Raw genomic sequence first — 14,780 nt, forward strand, 5'->3', positions numbered from 1 at the left:
TTAAATGATAGATGGATCGATAGATTAACACTTTAAAAGCATTCATGACAAGTACAAAGAAAAGCAGCACACATATATATATATATATAAACTTACTCGGCTGGTTGTCGACCAAGATTCTTCTGTCCAATGCTCTCACAAGAGAGAACATTGTCTTTGGAGTCAACATAATGGACTTTGAGAGTGACTCTATATTGAATAATCTGATTCTACAAGCAAAATTCTTTATCCATAAATCCAAATGGATGAAAATGAAACCACTTTTCTCTGTTTTTAAAAGGGACCTTGTTGAAAATGACATGAGTGCCTTAAAGCTCATGAAAAGGAAACAGGCCAAATTGCTCCTCAGAGCTTATGATTCTTTGAAAATATCTGAAGACTGACCTCTATGACCTCTTATGTGCTCAGGGAATCTACTTTTCATGATTATTTTAGTTATTATTATATTATTTTATCATTATTAATTTTGCATATTATTTATTTGTTATTTTTTGACACTTGTTTAATGTCAATGTCAATGTCAATTTTATTCATATAGCACCTTTCATTACAAGAAAACCCAAAATGCTTTACATTAAAAACAGCATACATATTTGAGATTGCTTTTAGCAATGAAAAGTATTCTATAAATGAAATTTATTATTATTATTATTATTATAAAACAAATCATCAATAGAAATAAGAACACAGTACAAGCATCAACACAACAAGACAATCAACAGAAACAAGAAAAAAACACAAAAGTACGACCATACACACACACACACACACACACACACACACACACACACACACACAAACTGTTATAAATGTATCCTTAGGTGCCTTGAATGTTTTGTTAGGGTAAATATTATGTCTTAATGCCAAAAAAAGAAGAAAAAAAAGTCGTCACAATAAACGCATAAGGTCTTCACAGTTTTTGTCAGTTTAGTCACATTTTGAAAAGTGTACATTTGGCAGAGCAATACAGAGCCACACCTGCGTATTCCCATCATTTGATGCACGTGCATTATACCTCAAATATTTCATATGCGCTCAGGGAATCTACTTTTCATTATTGTTTATATTATTGTTATATGATTTTATCATTATTTAATTGCATATGATTTATTTGATATTTTTTGACACTTGTTTAATGTATCCTTATGTGCCTTGAATGTTTGGTTAGGTATAAAAAATAATAATAATAATAATAATAATAATTATTATTATTATTATTATTATAAATTGTATTTATAAAGGCACTTTTCATTGCTAAAAGCAATCTCAAAGTGCTACAGAGTGAAAACAAGATAAAAATAAATATGAAAAGAAAAAAATAGGTTTAAAAAGAAAAGGAACACCTGTAGAAGAAAAAGTACAACATTAGTTGAAAGCTTGTTTAAAAAGAGAAACTTTTAATTTAAGGTCTTAATGCCCCCAAAAAAGTATACTTTTTTTGTTTTGTTTTTAAAGTTGTGGAGTTCGAGTTCCGTCGTTGATTTCTCGCGCGAGTTGGAGTGCGCGAGCTCTGCGCACTGTGGGAACCGCAGGTGCTCCGCCATTGCTGCATGAAGAAGTATCGGGGACTCGGCTGGCTCGGTTGTCAACAATAAACTTGCGGTGCCGGGACGCGGAGCTACGAGGTCGAGTGAAAGCTCGTCGGCTGCTCCACAATCCAGCAGTCAGCCCGCCGCCCCCCCCGGAGAACTCTTTCATGAACACAGGGCCCGCGAACGAGGCAACCATGTCCAATCTCAGCAAAGGCGGCACCAAGAAGGACACCAAGATGAGGATACGGGCCTTTCCTGTAAGTGCACGCCGCGGTCGGTGCTCTGCCTGCCGGCCAGGCGGGCACTCGACCACCGTGGTCTAGGCCACTGGCTACATGCTAGCAGGCTAACCAGCTGAGCAGCAGAGGCGACTTGTCTACACGTAAACAAAGTGCAGCCGTCAAATGTCGCCCGTCGCCCCCCCCCCCCCCCCCGCCCGCCCCCTCGCTTTGAATTGAACTGTTTCTCTGTTAAGTTTTAAGAATCACTTTCATTGTGTTTCACGCGCACAAGCCTCACGCGCCCCCCGGAACCCCTTTAGCGTGCAGGTTGGATATCTGTCGACGTTAGCCGATGCTAGCGTTAGCCCCGACTCTTGACACTTGTTGTTTTCTATGACTGCTGCGTTTTGTCCTTTTCTTTGATCACATGCATCACATGTCGCCGGGCTCCGAGCTCCCCACTCGGACACACTTTTGCTGCCGCGAGGTGTTTTGCTAGATGTCCCAATGCACGCGAGAACAAGGGGGCAGCGTTGCCCCAGCTGTAAATGGAATGCTAACAAAAAAAAACAACAAGCCTGCTAGCCTAGTTGTTTGGGGGGGGGGTTTCATCGATGACCCTGCCCGTGTTGATTCGAAGTCCTGTTATTGTTGTTGTTTGTTATAAGTCCGTGGTGAAATTGTGATGCAAGATTCGCCTCCTCGTCTACCTGACACTCCCTTTGTCTGCAAGGCGTTGGAAGACCTAATTTATGAACTGACCTCATTCTGCAGGAGAAGGACCTTTCTGCTGGTGTGTGACTTGATAAGTGTGGCTGACATGTACATGATCTACATCCCGTCTGAGGAACCTTCTGATCTCCACTTGTGTGACCAGTGACAGTGGCCTCTTACTTTGCTTATGCAAATACAGAGAAGATATTCATATCTGTGAGCCTGGTGTGTGTGACCCAGTCCTGATAGACAGACACTTGCTCCGTCAGCGCAGCCTCTTGACATGCATGTGTCGGGGCTTGTCGGTGTGAGAAGGAGCCGCACACTGTTCCGCCACCTAACTACGGGTGTCACACATGACGTTTCCTCCTGTGGCTGACATGTCTTTGGCTATTAGGAAGCCCATGGGAATGCTGAAGAGAATTGCTTTTGAGATTTGTAATCATAATGATTCCCCCCGTCACACTATTGTGCAGAACTCCAAAAAAAAATATCCCCTCTCCTGCGCTCACCATTCATCTGCATGAAGAATCAGTCTTGTCTTCCTCAAACACACTTCAGTAGAACGTGTCAGAAAATGAACAACTGACCTTTAACCTTTCTGGGATAGTCGGCCTTTACCACTATCCCAATAATTTAACAAGTTTGTTTGTATTTAGGTGAAGATGTCAAAGGTATACCTGAGAGCAAGTGTAGAAGAAGACATGATTCGTCCTAATCAAAATTAACCAATCTTACAACAGAGATACTGCAAGGACCTACCACAGATGTCAAACTATCTCAGAATTTCCAAAGAGATTAAAATATTCCTTATCCCAGAACACAGTGTTTGAATGAAAATAAAACTCTAACTTGTTACCTTTCTGCCATCAGTATAAAGGTGTAGTACTTGGTGGAAAACACTGTGTTTTTTGCTATGTTATATCAAATTCAACATCTGTCTCCTGTTTCTGGGTTCAAATAAGCTGATAACAGCTCCCGTTGGAGCTGCGAACGTAGCTGTCAAATCAGGACTTTTGGATGTTTTTGTCCTGACTGATTGTTCCAGGCCTTTCTTTTAGGTTTTAGTAAAAATCCTGTATCACATGCTTTGATAAAGGGGGGGTGTCACCTCAAAATTTAAAAAATTCAGACTAGCCCCATAGATCACCGATATGTGAATTGAAGTTTATTAGAGGTGGTAGGAGTGTTGCCATTATCTCAGGTATAACACGGTCCCCTGATAGTGGCTCATTCTCATTAACTTTCATTTGATGTTTTTGTAATAAAATAGAAAAACATTTCTGCATCTTAAACCTGGCCCATATATGCGACAAAAAAAAAACAACTGCTCAGAGGTTGGAGAGTGTTTTGCATCGGGACGCTTTGTTTAGGAAAAAGATCCTTGGTTCTAAATGTTGCTTCAAATAACCATAAGTAATGGTCATTTTATTCACTCTGTTATTGGCTGCCTTTTGCAGATGACAATGGATGAGAAGTACGTCAACAATATCTGGGACCTTCTGAAGAATGCCATCCAGGAGATACAGAGGAAGAATAATAGTGGCCTGAGCTTTGAGGAGCTCTACAGGAACGCCTACACAATGGTGCTCCACAAACACGGAGAGAAGCTGTACACGGGCCTGCGGGAGGTCGTCACCGAACACCTCATAAACAAAGTAAGACGAACGCAGATTACGGGATCACACGGTTGCAGAACCTTAAGTACACTTTGGCAGGACCAGCTGGGATTACACACCCTGTAGTACACACGTTAGTATTTCTTAAACGGAGATGCACTTAGTATTTTGAAAATATCACAGTATCTTTAACTTGCTAATTAGTTTAATTTTTTCAGTTAAGAGTCAAAAGGGTGCACCATTGAAGCTTGGTTAATTTTCCAGACAGTCAAAATCAATTGATGGCAGAATTAATGAATTAAAACATTTGATTTATGCCTCTGTTTTTGTGTGGTCTAGGTGTACGTGCCTAGAAACACTGAAATTATAGCTATTTTAAATTGATCTGAGTTTACATTTTACCTGAGATGACCCTCTCCAATCAAAGTAATGATTTTAATCACTGATCATTCCAAATTTAATCAGACCTATTGATTGAATTTTGGATCTAAATTTAAGATAACGCCTTGAAAGCCTCTTCAGTAGCCCTCTAGGTCCCTAACAGCATGAATCTGTCAAGTTTCATGTTTAGATTCATATTATCATTTGGCTGGCGTGTCCTCCTTGCAAAACAAAACCAATATGAGTTATTTCCATTCGTGAGCAGCTGTGGGACGATGAGTGAGTGTTAATGAAATTAAAAGAGCTAGGGAATACAATTTCAGAGGTTTTTACTCAAGTCTTGATGAGAGGGGATTTGTAAAACTATTTTAGGGATCACTCAGACCTCCTTTTGACAAATTTCTCAAGTCAGTGTCTGGCCCTTGGTTTCTCTATGGGGTCCTTGAGTGGTGGTTTCATTCTGGGTTTTCAGCTGTACATGGTTTCTCTTTCACACAGCTTGTGCCTCTTGTGTTACAGGAGTGTGTATGTTTTTTTGACTGATGCCTTCACAGAACACAGTTTTCTCAAAGTGAACGCCTCGTTGAATTATTGCCGTGTAGCTTTCAGTGTGCAGATACCCAATGAGCAATATTTCAACGGGATGCTGTTGTGAATCGGCCAGATGGTTTCACATCTTAATTAAATGCTCATTCTCAACTTGACAGGCTTGGTAAATTGTCAGTGAGGGACTGTCAACAAAGAACAGATCATAGAAGAGAAAGATCTGTGTTTTTTTTGCTAATAATTATCCAAACATTACTTTCATAGACAGACAGTGGCTTAAAAATCTACAAACAGATCAACCAGACTTAAGTTTTGATATAATCTTAAATATCACAATTTTCTTCTGCATCTCGACTGTTAGATCTTACTATAACGTATTAAGCATTATGACCATGCAGCAGTCATTCTACTCCTCAGTCAGTTTTATGTTTGGCCTAGTGATTTCTTCCGTTAAGAATTACTGACAGAAGGGTTTGGGAGATGTGACATTTCTCTGAACACTGAGTTTAAAGTCTCAGCTCAGTTTGCTGACCAGCACTGACCAGCAGACAGGACAGATTGGGAATTTTGAAGCCCCAAAAAAATGAGGCAACAAAGCTTAAAATTCTACTTGACTCCATGAATGTCTGTTCAAGCAGCGCCAAACTGTTCTACTAAATTATCAAATTTTTCTACCATCATCAGTACACACCGTCCTCTGTGTATCTCGTCAAAAACCAACAAATGAAAACACACTTGTCGATTATGATTATAAATAGTGAATCACATCATTCTAACAACATTTTATCATTAATAAGTAATTCATTTAACAGTTGTTTAATATATACATTTTACTCTTGATATATGCATTGTTTAACGTGAACGAGCAACAGTTACTTTTCTAACTAATCTATTATGAGTTTGCACGATTAGTCTCCGATTTAAAGGCAAGTTCAGATTTATGGGTTTGCTTCAATCTTTCACTTGGAACATTCAGTGTTTGGTGTGGGAAAAAAGAAGAAGTTTGTGAGCCTGTGAGGGTTGATCCCATGTAACATTGGAATGCGGATGATCATTCATCATCTCTGTTGAGAACGAGAGAAAAAAAGAAAAGTCAGTATGCCCGTAAGAGTCTTACTCTACAGAGACTTTGGTTTACAGTGCTGAGTCACACTGCAGTGTGACTATTATCAAGCTGTGGTGTGCCTGACTAATACAGAGTCAGCTTGATTTATGAGATATTTTTTTTCTGTAAAGCAAAAGGTTTTCAAGTTTTTTCTTTGTCGTCATGCATTTTGTTGGAACTTACATTGCAGAACTGCTCTGTAAGATGCCCTACCCAATTCTCATGTGTGTTTGTCTGTTTCACCCAAAGGTAAGAGAAGATGTCCTCAACTCCCTAAACAATAACTTCCTCCAAACCCTAAATCAGGCCTGGAATGACCATCAGACAGCGATGGTGATGATCAGAGACATCCTGATGTATATGGTGAGTAGCTGGTGTTTCCCAAGATTCTCATTCTCTAACACATTTACGAAAATGGCATCAAAAGTTAAACAACATGCAGGCAGGTGGCAGTCTTCTGGTGCCCATCGTGTGGAAAAACACTGTTAATATAATGTCGAATTTGCATAATATTACCTCATAAACAGATACTGTGTGTATTTGAAAATTAATCAACATTGAATAACGAACGGCAAAATTTCTTCAGAATTATCACTCAAGCTGTAACAATCGAGCAATATCTGTTTTTATTTAATATATAATCAAGATATATGAAAGTGGAAGGCCGGGTGAGGAAGTAACACTGAAATAACACTGAACCTTATAATCATGTTGTACACAAGGAAATGCTGACACAAACACAAAAAGATAGAAGACATTTATGATACAATGAGGGAAAAAATGCTTGATGTCTAATGATAACGCTCCCCTCTTCGTGTTTGTCCTCCAGGACCGGGTATACGTACAGCAGAACAATGTAGAGAATGTCTACAACCTGGGTCTTATCATCTTCAGGGATCAGGTGGTTCGCTACGGCTGCATCAGAGATCACCTCCGACAGACACTGCTGGACATGATCGCTCGCGAGAGGAAGGGAGAGGTGGTGGACAGGTAGACAAAGTTTCAAACACAGGACTGATTGCGTGACTGCCTAATTAATTTGCCTCTGTTCATGTTGAAAATTGTATTTTAATTTCCCTTACCCATAAACTTAGAGGAATATTAAATTAATATTCACACAACCCATAATCAAAGGATTTGGGTAATGATAAGTCATCATGTGTCACCACAGGTGGACAGCATGCTTTCAGCATGAACAGTAAAAGAGTTGTAGATTTGCTGCAATTACAACTGCACAACTGCTTTTTTTCCAATTGATAAATAATCAAATTTTTGTTGGCCAACCTACCTATCCTGACATAATCACCCAGAAGTGTTCTTCATTGTGGCCTTTGTATTTGATTTTGAAGCCTCTTTGTTTGTCTTTGGCATTACTGACGGCCCCTTCAACATTTTGTCTGTTTCTCCTCACCTCCAGGGGGGCCATTAGAAACGCCTGCCAAATGTTAATGATCCTCGGCCTTGAGGGGAGATCTGTTTACGAAGAAGACTTTGAAGCACCGTTCTTAGAAATGTCTGCAGAATTTTTCCAGGTTTGCGAGACAACTCAATTCCCCTGACTGTTTGTTGTTTATCATTTATTTTGCCTTGGCCACATCTTCCCTCTCTATTCCCTTCCCTATTTAAATCAAATACTGTGTCAGTATAGATGATTTTTTTTTTTTTTTTAACTTTTGTAAATTCTTAGAGCTGCATGTAAAGTCGCTACAATTTATGGATTCCATTTTAGAACTTGTTTTTGATAGAAGTATGATCCTCTATTTACACAAAAAATGCACAGGTTTCTGAGAAGCATTTCTCTCCTGAACAGCTTAAAAGTGTTTTTGTTTTGTTTGTTCGACTTAGATGGAGAGCCAAAAGTTCCTTGCTGAAAACAGTGCCAGTGTGTACATAAAGAAGGTGGAAGCCAGGATTAATGAGGAGATTGAGCGGGTGATGCACTGTCTGGATAAATCCACAGAGGAGCCTATTGTCAAGGTGGTGGAAAGGGAACTTATCTCCAAACACATGAAGACCATTGTGGAGATGGAGAACTCAGGCCTGGTCCACATGCTCAAGAACGGCAAAACAGACGGTAAGCGCTCCCTCGTATGCAACTTACACATTTAAAATATAATTTATCCGCGAAAATTTGCAGTGAATGTTTAGATTTCACTCACTAAAACAGAAATGGGACTCCCCACAACTCTTTAATACAGCTTGTAACTGTCACTTGTAAAAGTCGTATGTTTTACTGGATGAGTTCCCCTATCCTATGTCACAAACTATGAAATATGACGAATATAGGAATTATTAGATTTTCTGAAAACGTTGTCACATTGGTAAGAAGAACTCAGTTCACTCACACGTGCATATAAACCTCCTTCTCCAAGCAGATCTCAGCTGAGCGGCCATATTCAGCTGGTAGAAATAGATTTCTGGTGTGTGTTTCTACAGACTTAGCGTGCATGTACAAGCTGTTCAGCAGGGTTCCCAATGGACTGAAGACCATGTGTGAATGTATGAGCTCATATCTGCGGGAGCAGGGCAAGGCTCTCGTGTCGGAAGAGGGAGAGGGAAAGAACCCTGTGGACTACATCCAGGTGAGGATGCTCGGTTGTCAGGAGGCCTTGCAGTGCACGTATATTGTATTATTACAAAAAAAAGCAGGAAAATAATTTGAAATTCTGTGTTTTTGGGAAAAAGACATTGGTCCTAACATCTAGCCTTGTTGGAGATCAAGGAGTAATTTCTAGTAGCTAAGCAGGCATTAGCATACCACTGCATGCCAAGCCTTGACCATTATGCACTTCCATTAACTTCCCAGCAAGACCCCCTGAGATTGTGGCCACAATCCACGATGGTGGCCTCAACCGCACTTTGTTGTTGCGCTGTGCTGAACAACATGGGAGGTCATTAAAGCGAATGGAGAGAAGGCACTGTATTTGAGAGAATTCATGTTCGGTACTTTTGAAGCTCTCGTGTAGTGTAGTAGTTTCTGTGGTTCGCAGTTTCACTCCTACATATCTGCTGTTACTTTGATCTACCCCACAGCAGCCTCCGTGTTTCTTTTTATTCGATCGGCTCTCCTCCACAGCAGCCACTGTTGGAGCTTTAATCGCTGTGTCAAGCTACTGCTAATGCAAGCTGTTGCTGTATCATCCCTCCTCATCACTGTCTCCTTGTCCCCATTCCCCGCAGGGTTTGCTGGACCTGAAGTCCCGTTTCGACCGTTTCCTCCAGGAGTCCTTCAATAATGATCGGCTCTTCAAGCAAACTATCGCTGGCGACTTTGAGTACTTCCTTAACCTCAACTCTCGCTCGCCTGAGTACCTCTCGCTCTTCATTGATGACAAACTGAAAAAAGGCGTAAAAGGGGTGAGCCCTCGATTGGACCTCCTCTTATTTTTTGACAGATGCCACCGTTGCTACACTTATCACTTAAACAAAGAAATGCCATTATTACTTTGGCGAGAGATGAGAAATTCTGTCATTTTGATAAAGTTGTATATTAATGCCATTAGCTGGTAATTAACATATTTTATTGATGTGGTGTATTATAGAGTGACTGTCCTCACCTGCTGTGTATTCAGCTGTTACGATGAATGTAACCTGGCCATGTGTCGCGCTTTTTATCTATTTAATCCAGTTAACAGAGCAGGAAGTGGAGTCTATACTGGACAAGGCCATGGTGCTTTTCCGCTTCATGCAGGAGAAGGACGTGTTTGAGAGGTACTACAAGCAGCACCTGGCCCGTAGGCTGCTCACCAACAAGAGCGTATCTGATGATTCTGAGAAAAACATGATCTCAAAACTCAAGGTGAGCAGGAGTTTCGATATAACCAAGTCAGATTCTGTGAGGTAAAAAAAATTACATTTTAGCTCAAGACTTTCATTGAATGAAAAAACGTCTAGGCGTGAAAGAGTGGTTATCTAGCTCATATGATTTAATCCAGTTAGGATTTAAAGTTTACTTAAGTTTAGATGGAGGATAAATAGCTGTTTGCAGACATGAGCTCCGGAAAATTGGGTCCGGACATTTGCCGGAGATTGCCTTTCACATATGACGAACGCAGCAGGAGGTTGTCAGACCAGCAGGAAAATCTCTGTAACATTCTGTTACATCTGGGTAGAGCACGCAGGACTCAAGACAACTGCGGAAACCAGTGTCTTTGTTTACAGTCATCAACACGCCCACCTGCTCCCTGCGAGATTTTCCTGCTGTTTTCTCACATGGGCTCACTCCGTTTTACTAGGGGTTGGCAGGAAAATATGCAGCAACATTTGCGTTCTCACATTTCAGGAAAATGTTCAGACTTCAGCGTGTCGTAGAGCAGCTTTATAGGAATCAGGCTGTATCCACGTGCCACTGTTTCAAATTGACTAATGTTTTCTGGTCTTCATCGCTCAGACCGAGTGCGGCTGTCAGTTCACCTCTAAACTGGAGGGCATGTTCCGGGACATGAGCATCTCTAACACCACCATGGATGAGTTTAGACAACATCTACAGACGACCGGGGTGAGGAGACGCCACACGCCACATCTCATCCTGTCAAAATAAAGAACCCACTTGCGATCTGTTGTCATTACATGACTGCTTGAATGACTGAGCGTTGCTGCGTTGCCCAGATACATGAAAACAATTATGCACCTAACTATCTGTAACTGTGGAATACATGGTGCTAATTGCCGTGCTGTCACATGGCTTTTCGTCACTTCAATTAGACTGGAATAGTCTGTTATTGTATCTGCTTGTAATTTGCTGAATGGCAATTCATGTTTAGCACCTTTGAACTTGGAGTGATGATGAATGTTTTTGGCACAGCCTATACGGAAATCACCTTTTTAAAAGATCATTTAACCTTTTTTCCCCTAATTTATCAAAATGATTATTCATTTAGTTATGAGGTTTCACAGTGATCTGTTTTACATTATATGTCAATAGTCTGTTCTTTTACCTTTTTATGTTTTTCTAAACTTCTTCTTAAAATAGCGATACAAAATGGTATAAGTATATCAGCATAGACCGAAATCTGACTGTGAGTCTTGTGTTTTTCTAACTTCAGGTGTCACTCGGAGGAGTTGATCTCACTGTGAGAGTCCTGACCACTGGATACTGGCCAACACAATCAGCAACACCTAAGTGCAATATCCCTCCCTCACCGCGACATGCATTTGAAGTCTTTAGGAGGTGGGTCAGTTAATACACATAACGAGGTTTATTGCTTATATTTGTGCTTTGCTTTATTCCAGCACTTTTCAGTCCAGATATGTCTGTCTTAGTAAGCCACGTTATGTTTTGTAACAAGTGGAAGCTGAGCAGAGTAACAACACTTTTCAGCTCTTGGAGATTGTGAGATTGTCTATTCCAAGAAATATAAATCATAAAATTCAGTCATACCTTGATGCCATGCTGTGTTGTCAAGGGCTTTTCCTGTTGCAGAAAGTACAACCACATACATTGGATCAATTGTCACACAACATTGACTTTTCTTAGAGACTAACCTAGAGTGACTCGACACTGCTTGTAGGTTTTATCTTGGTAAGCACAGCGGCAGACAACTCACACTGCAGCACCACATGGGCTCTGCGGATCTAAATGCCACCTTCTACGGTCCCATCAAAAAGGTACGTGCCACCTGTAAAGAATATTATTTAATCTATAGTGTCAAGGCGACTGCGTTTTTCATTCGTTGTCAATAAAGAAGTTTTTAATTTTTGAAGGTTCAAACATGCAAATTTCTCTTAGCAGTGTTGTTTGAAGTGTTTAATTGATACTTCAATGTATTGTTGGAAACACTGACTTTAGCACAAAGAATAATAAACACAACTCATATGACAATTAATTGACAAAGCAACTCAACAACAAAATCTGGCGTTTTAAGGACTTTCAGTCACAGATAACAATATTTCTCGTGGGAAAACCATGTGTTTAGATTGTGGTCATTTGTTCCCACATGTCAACAGGAGGATGGGTCAGAGGTCGGAGTGGGAGGAGCCCAGGTGACGGGCTCCAACACCAGGAAGCACATCCTGCAGGTCTCCACCTTCCAGATGACCATTCTCATGCTTTTCAATAACAGAGACAAATCCACCTTTGAGGTACAGACTCCAAATGCCTCGAAACGCTCCAAAAACACAAACAACAGCCTTTTAAATGATAGTAGATGACCTCACACGATAACATCTTGCTTTGCATCCTTAAAGCCCTGAACTTAATCTCCCCGCCTGTAGGAAATCCAGCAGGAGACGGACATCCCAGAGAGGGAGCTGGTGCGAGCGCTGCAGTCGCTGGCATGTGGGAAACCCACTCAGAGAGTCCTCACCAAGGAGCCCAAGTCCAAGGAGATTGAGAATGGCCACGCGTTTACAGTCAATGACCAGTTTACCTCCAAACTGCACCGTGTCAAGATCCAGACAGGTAGGAGTTTCGAAACTAAATAACATTATTTTTTTTGTTACTGCTGCATTTTACCTATATACTTATACATTATCATACTATATAACATATGTTTAACTCAGTCTGCTTAACACTGTCTGATAAACTTTCATCAGATGGTGGAATATTGCAGCACTGAAGAGAAGTAACACTGTAATGTCATATTACTGTGCACTGCAGCACATTTAACAAAATGTTTGACACTCTTACCTTGTACTTCATCATGAGTAATTCAGAGCACAATCCATGTTAGTTTTTAGTGTAATTGCTCCTTGTGTGTGGCATTTACATTCCCCCCTTCTCTGTGCACCTTCCAGTGGCTGCTAAACAGGGGGAGTCGGACCCGGAGAGGAAAGAGACACGACAGAAGGTGGACGATGACAGGAAGCACGAGATTGAAGCAGCCATTGTTCGCATCATGAAGTCTAGAAAGAAGATGCAGCACAATGTCCTAGTAGCAGAGGTGAGTCAGTCGAAATGTATCCCGTCAATTTCAAAGAACAATTAACCTGCATTATAAAGCCTGAAGCTGTAAAATGCCATTGTATGTTGCATTTGGTTCACACATTTTCACATCATCTCAGAACACACAGCTCTTTATCTTCGCCTTAGTGAGCCCCCTAGTGGCGAATGTTGTTGTGAACAAGAAGTGAGCCCTGCTAGTTCTCGGCAAAAGGGCGAAAGGAGTCTTTCCAAAATTAAAGCAATAAGAATTCAACACATTAGCTTTGTCCACAACCTGCCCACAGTACTGTGCAGTGCATATGAGAAGCGCTTTTGACATATGGATCACCGTGTTTTGTGTCTCTGCAGGTCACACAGCAGTTGCGAGCACGATTCCTCCCTAGTCCAGTAGTCATCAAGAAAAGGATTGAAGGACTCATTGAGAGGGAATATTTGGCACGAACACCAGAGGACCGTAAAGTGTACACTTATGTAGCATAAAACAAGTGGATTCAATGAAAGCTAACTTCGAGTTGAGAGAAACTGAGAGCCTTGTTTTTTTTGTGGACTGCAATGCTTTTGAATGAACTTGGAAGTGCTTTCATCATTGATTCTGGGAAACACTGGGAAGCATAACTTTTCTTCCATAAATTGTGTAAAAAGAAACAAACAAAAACTAAATCATGGATAAGATCGGGGGAGTTTTCTAGCAATATTAGATTTCTTCTGCTGAGAGAAATGAAAGGAGGGGATCTAGTTTTGTACAAAACCATGTTTCTTGTGGCCTTTGGCGAGAATTCGGTGAGCCTGTTTGCAGTTAGCTTCGTGCTGTTCGAGGAACAAGCGTCAACGTGTTAGAGCAAACACGCGGCTACATGGAGACTAAAGGAAAAATATTGAATTCACTCCCCGGCTTTAAATGTTGATGTCAGTGTGTTATGTTTGTGTTTTGTGGCACAATGATGGCTGTACAGGTCAAGAGAAACTCTTGGCCTTTTCCTTCCAGAGGATTTTAGATTTAAAGAAGAGGACAAAGTGTTAACTGGTACAGACCTGGTTTACAACAGCAGCAAATACATTTTGAGTACTTGAGGAATAATGAAGAGTGCTTGATTTATGTTGCAAATACTTTTTTTTTGGGAAGGTTGTTTTCATTTCTGATGTGAATTAAGTGCACCTCACCTAGCTGAAGTATTTAATGCCATTTCCAATATTTGTTTTTATTTTTTTTTTGGGCCAGGTCTGTACTAGTGGTTACAGAGATCAAGAGCTGTAGCTTCACAGCATGCTTTTATCTGATGGATCAATCAGGACACACACACACACACACAGAAGCTCCATAAATGCTGTTTGGTCTTTCATGAAACATTTTTCACTTTGGTCCTGCTCTGTGATTGGCCAAAAAAAGTGTCTCTCCTCTCTTTGAATAGAAGGTTTGCTTGTGGTGCAGGTGTCGAAGAGGATTTTTTCATTCTCGACTGCATTGTCAACAGGTGGAACCAGTTTAGCACCGTGTTCTAATGTGTACAAATTGTAAAAAGATTATTGTACTCACTGCTAAGGTGGATTGTACAGGGCCTTGTTTTCATCATATTAAATGTAGAATTAAAATAAATGAGTTGGGTTTTTTTTTGGTTTTTTTAAGGCCTTGGCAAACAGCTTAATGTAAATTGCCATGCCACAGTTAATATCCCAGTGTACAAAAGGGGAACGTCGGAAGCCTCTGAAGTACATTGTTGACTTCATTACTATGTAATTTAAGTGTAATATTTTTTTAATTACAACTTAAACTTCATACGA

At 40.5% G+C, this 14,780-nt stretch overlaps 1 protein-coding gene across 1 annotated transcript; it reads left to right on the forward strand.

Annotated features, from left to right (window-relative positions):
• Positions 1 to 1,496: 1,496 nt before the first annotated feature.
• Positions 1,497 to 14,595, forward strand: cul3b (cullin 3b). Its single transcript, XM_035622710.2, has 16 exons — positions 1,497 to 1,789; positions 3,928 to 4,125; positions 6,368 to 6,481; positions 6,948 to 7,108; positions 7,536 to 7,650; positions 7,964 to 8,192; positions 8,555 to 8,700; positions 9,299 to 9,475; positions 9,747 to 9,917; positions 10,509 to 10,616; positions 11,164 to 11,288; positions 11,629 to 11,725; positions 12,065 to 12,199; positions 12,332 to 12,518; positions 12,854 to 12,999; positions 13,350 to 14,595. Exons 1-16 carry the CDS (start codon positions 1,697 to 1,699, stop codon positions 13,479 to 13,481), a joined length of 2,334 nt encoding a protein of 777 aa, XP_035478603.1. The 5' UTR covers positions 1,497 to 1,696; the 3' UTR covers positions 13,482 to 14,595.
• Positions 14,596 to 14,780: the final 185 nt, after the last annotated feature.

The sequence above is a fragment of the Scophthalmus maximus genome, chromosome 11 (genome assembly GCF_022379125.1).
Source record: "Scophthalmus maximus strain ysfricsl-2021 chromosome 11, ASM2237912v1, whole genome shotgun sequence".
NCBI classification, from domain to species: Eukaryota; Metazoa; Chordata; class Actinopteri; order Pleuronectiformes; family Scophthalmidae; genus Scophthalmus; species Scophthalmus maximus.

Coding starts and splice junctions, on each gene's coding strand:
- cul3b (XM_035622710.2), top strand. CDS start 1,697: ATGAACACAGGGCCCGCGAACGAGGCAACCATGTCCAATCTCAGCAAA. Junction 4,126..6,367: donor CCGAACACCTCATAAACAAA/GTAAGACGAACG, acceptor TTTCACCCAAAG/GTAAGAGAAGATGTCCTCAA. Junction 7,109..7,535: donor AAGGGAGAGGTGGTGGACAG/GTAGACAAAGTT, acceptor CCTCACCTCCAG/GGGGGCCATTAGAAACGCCT.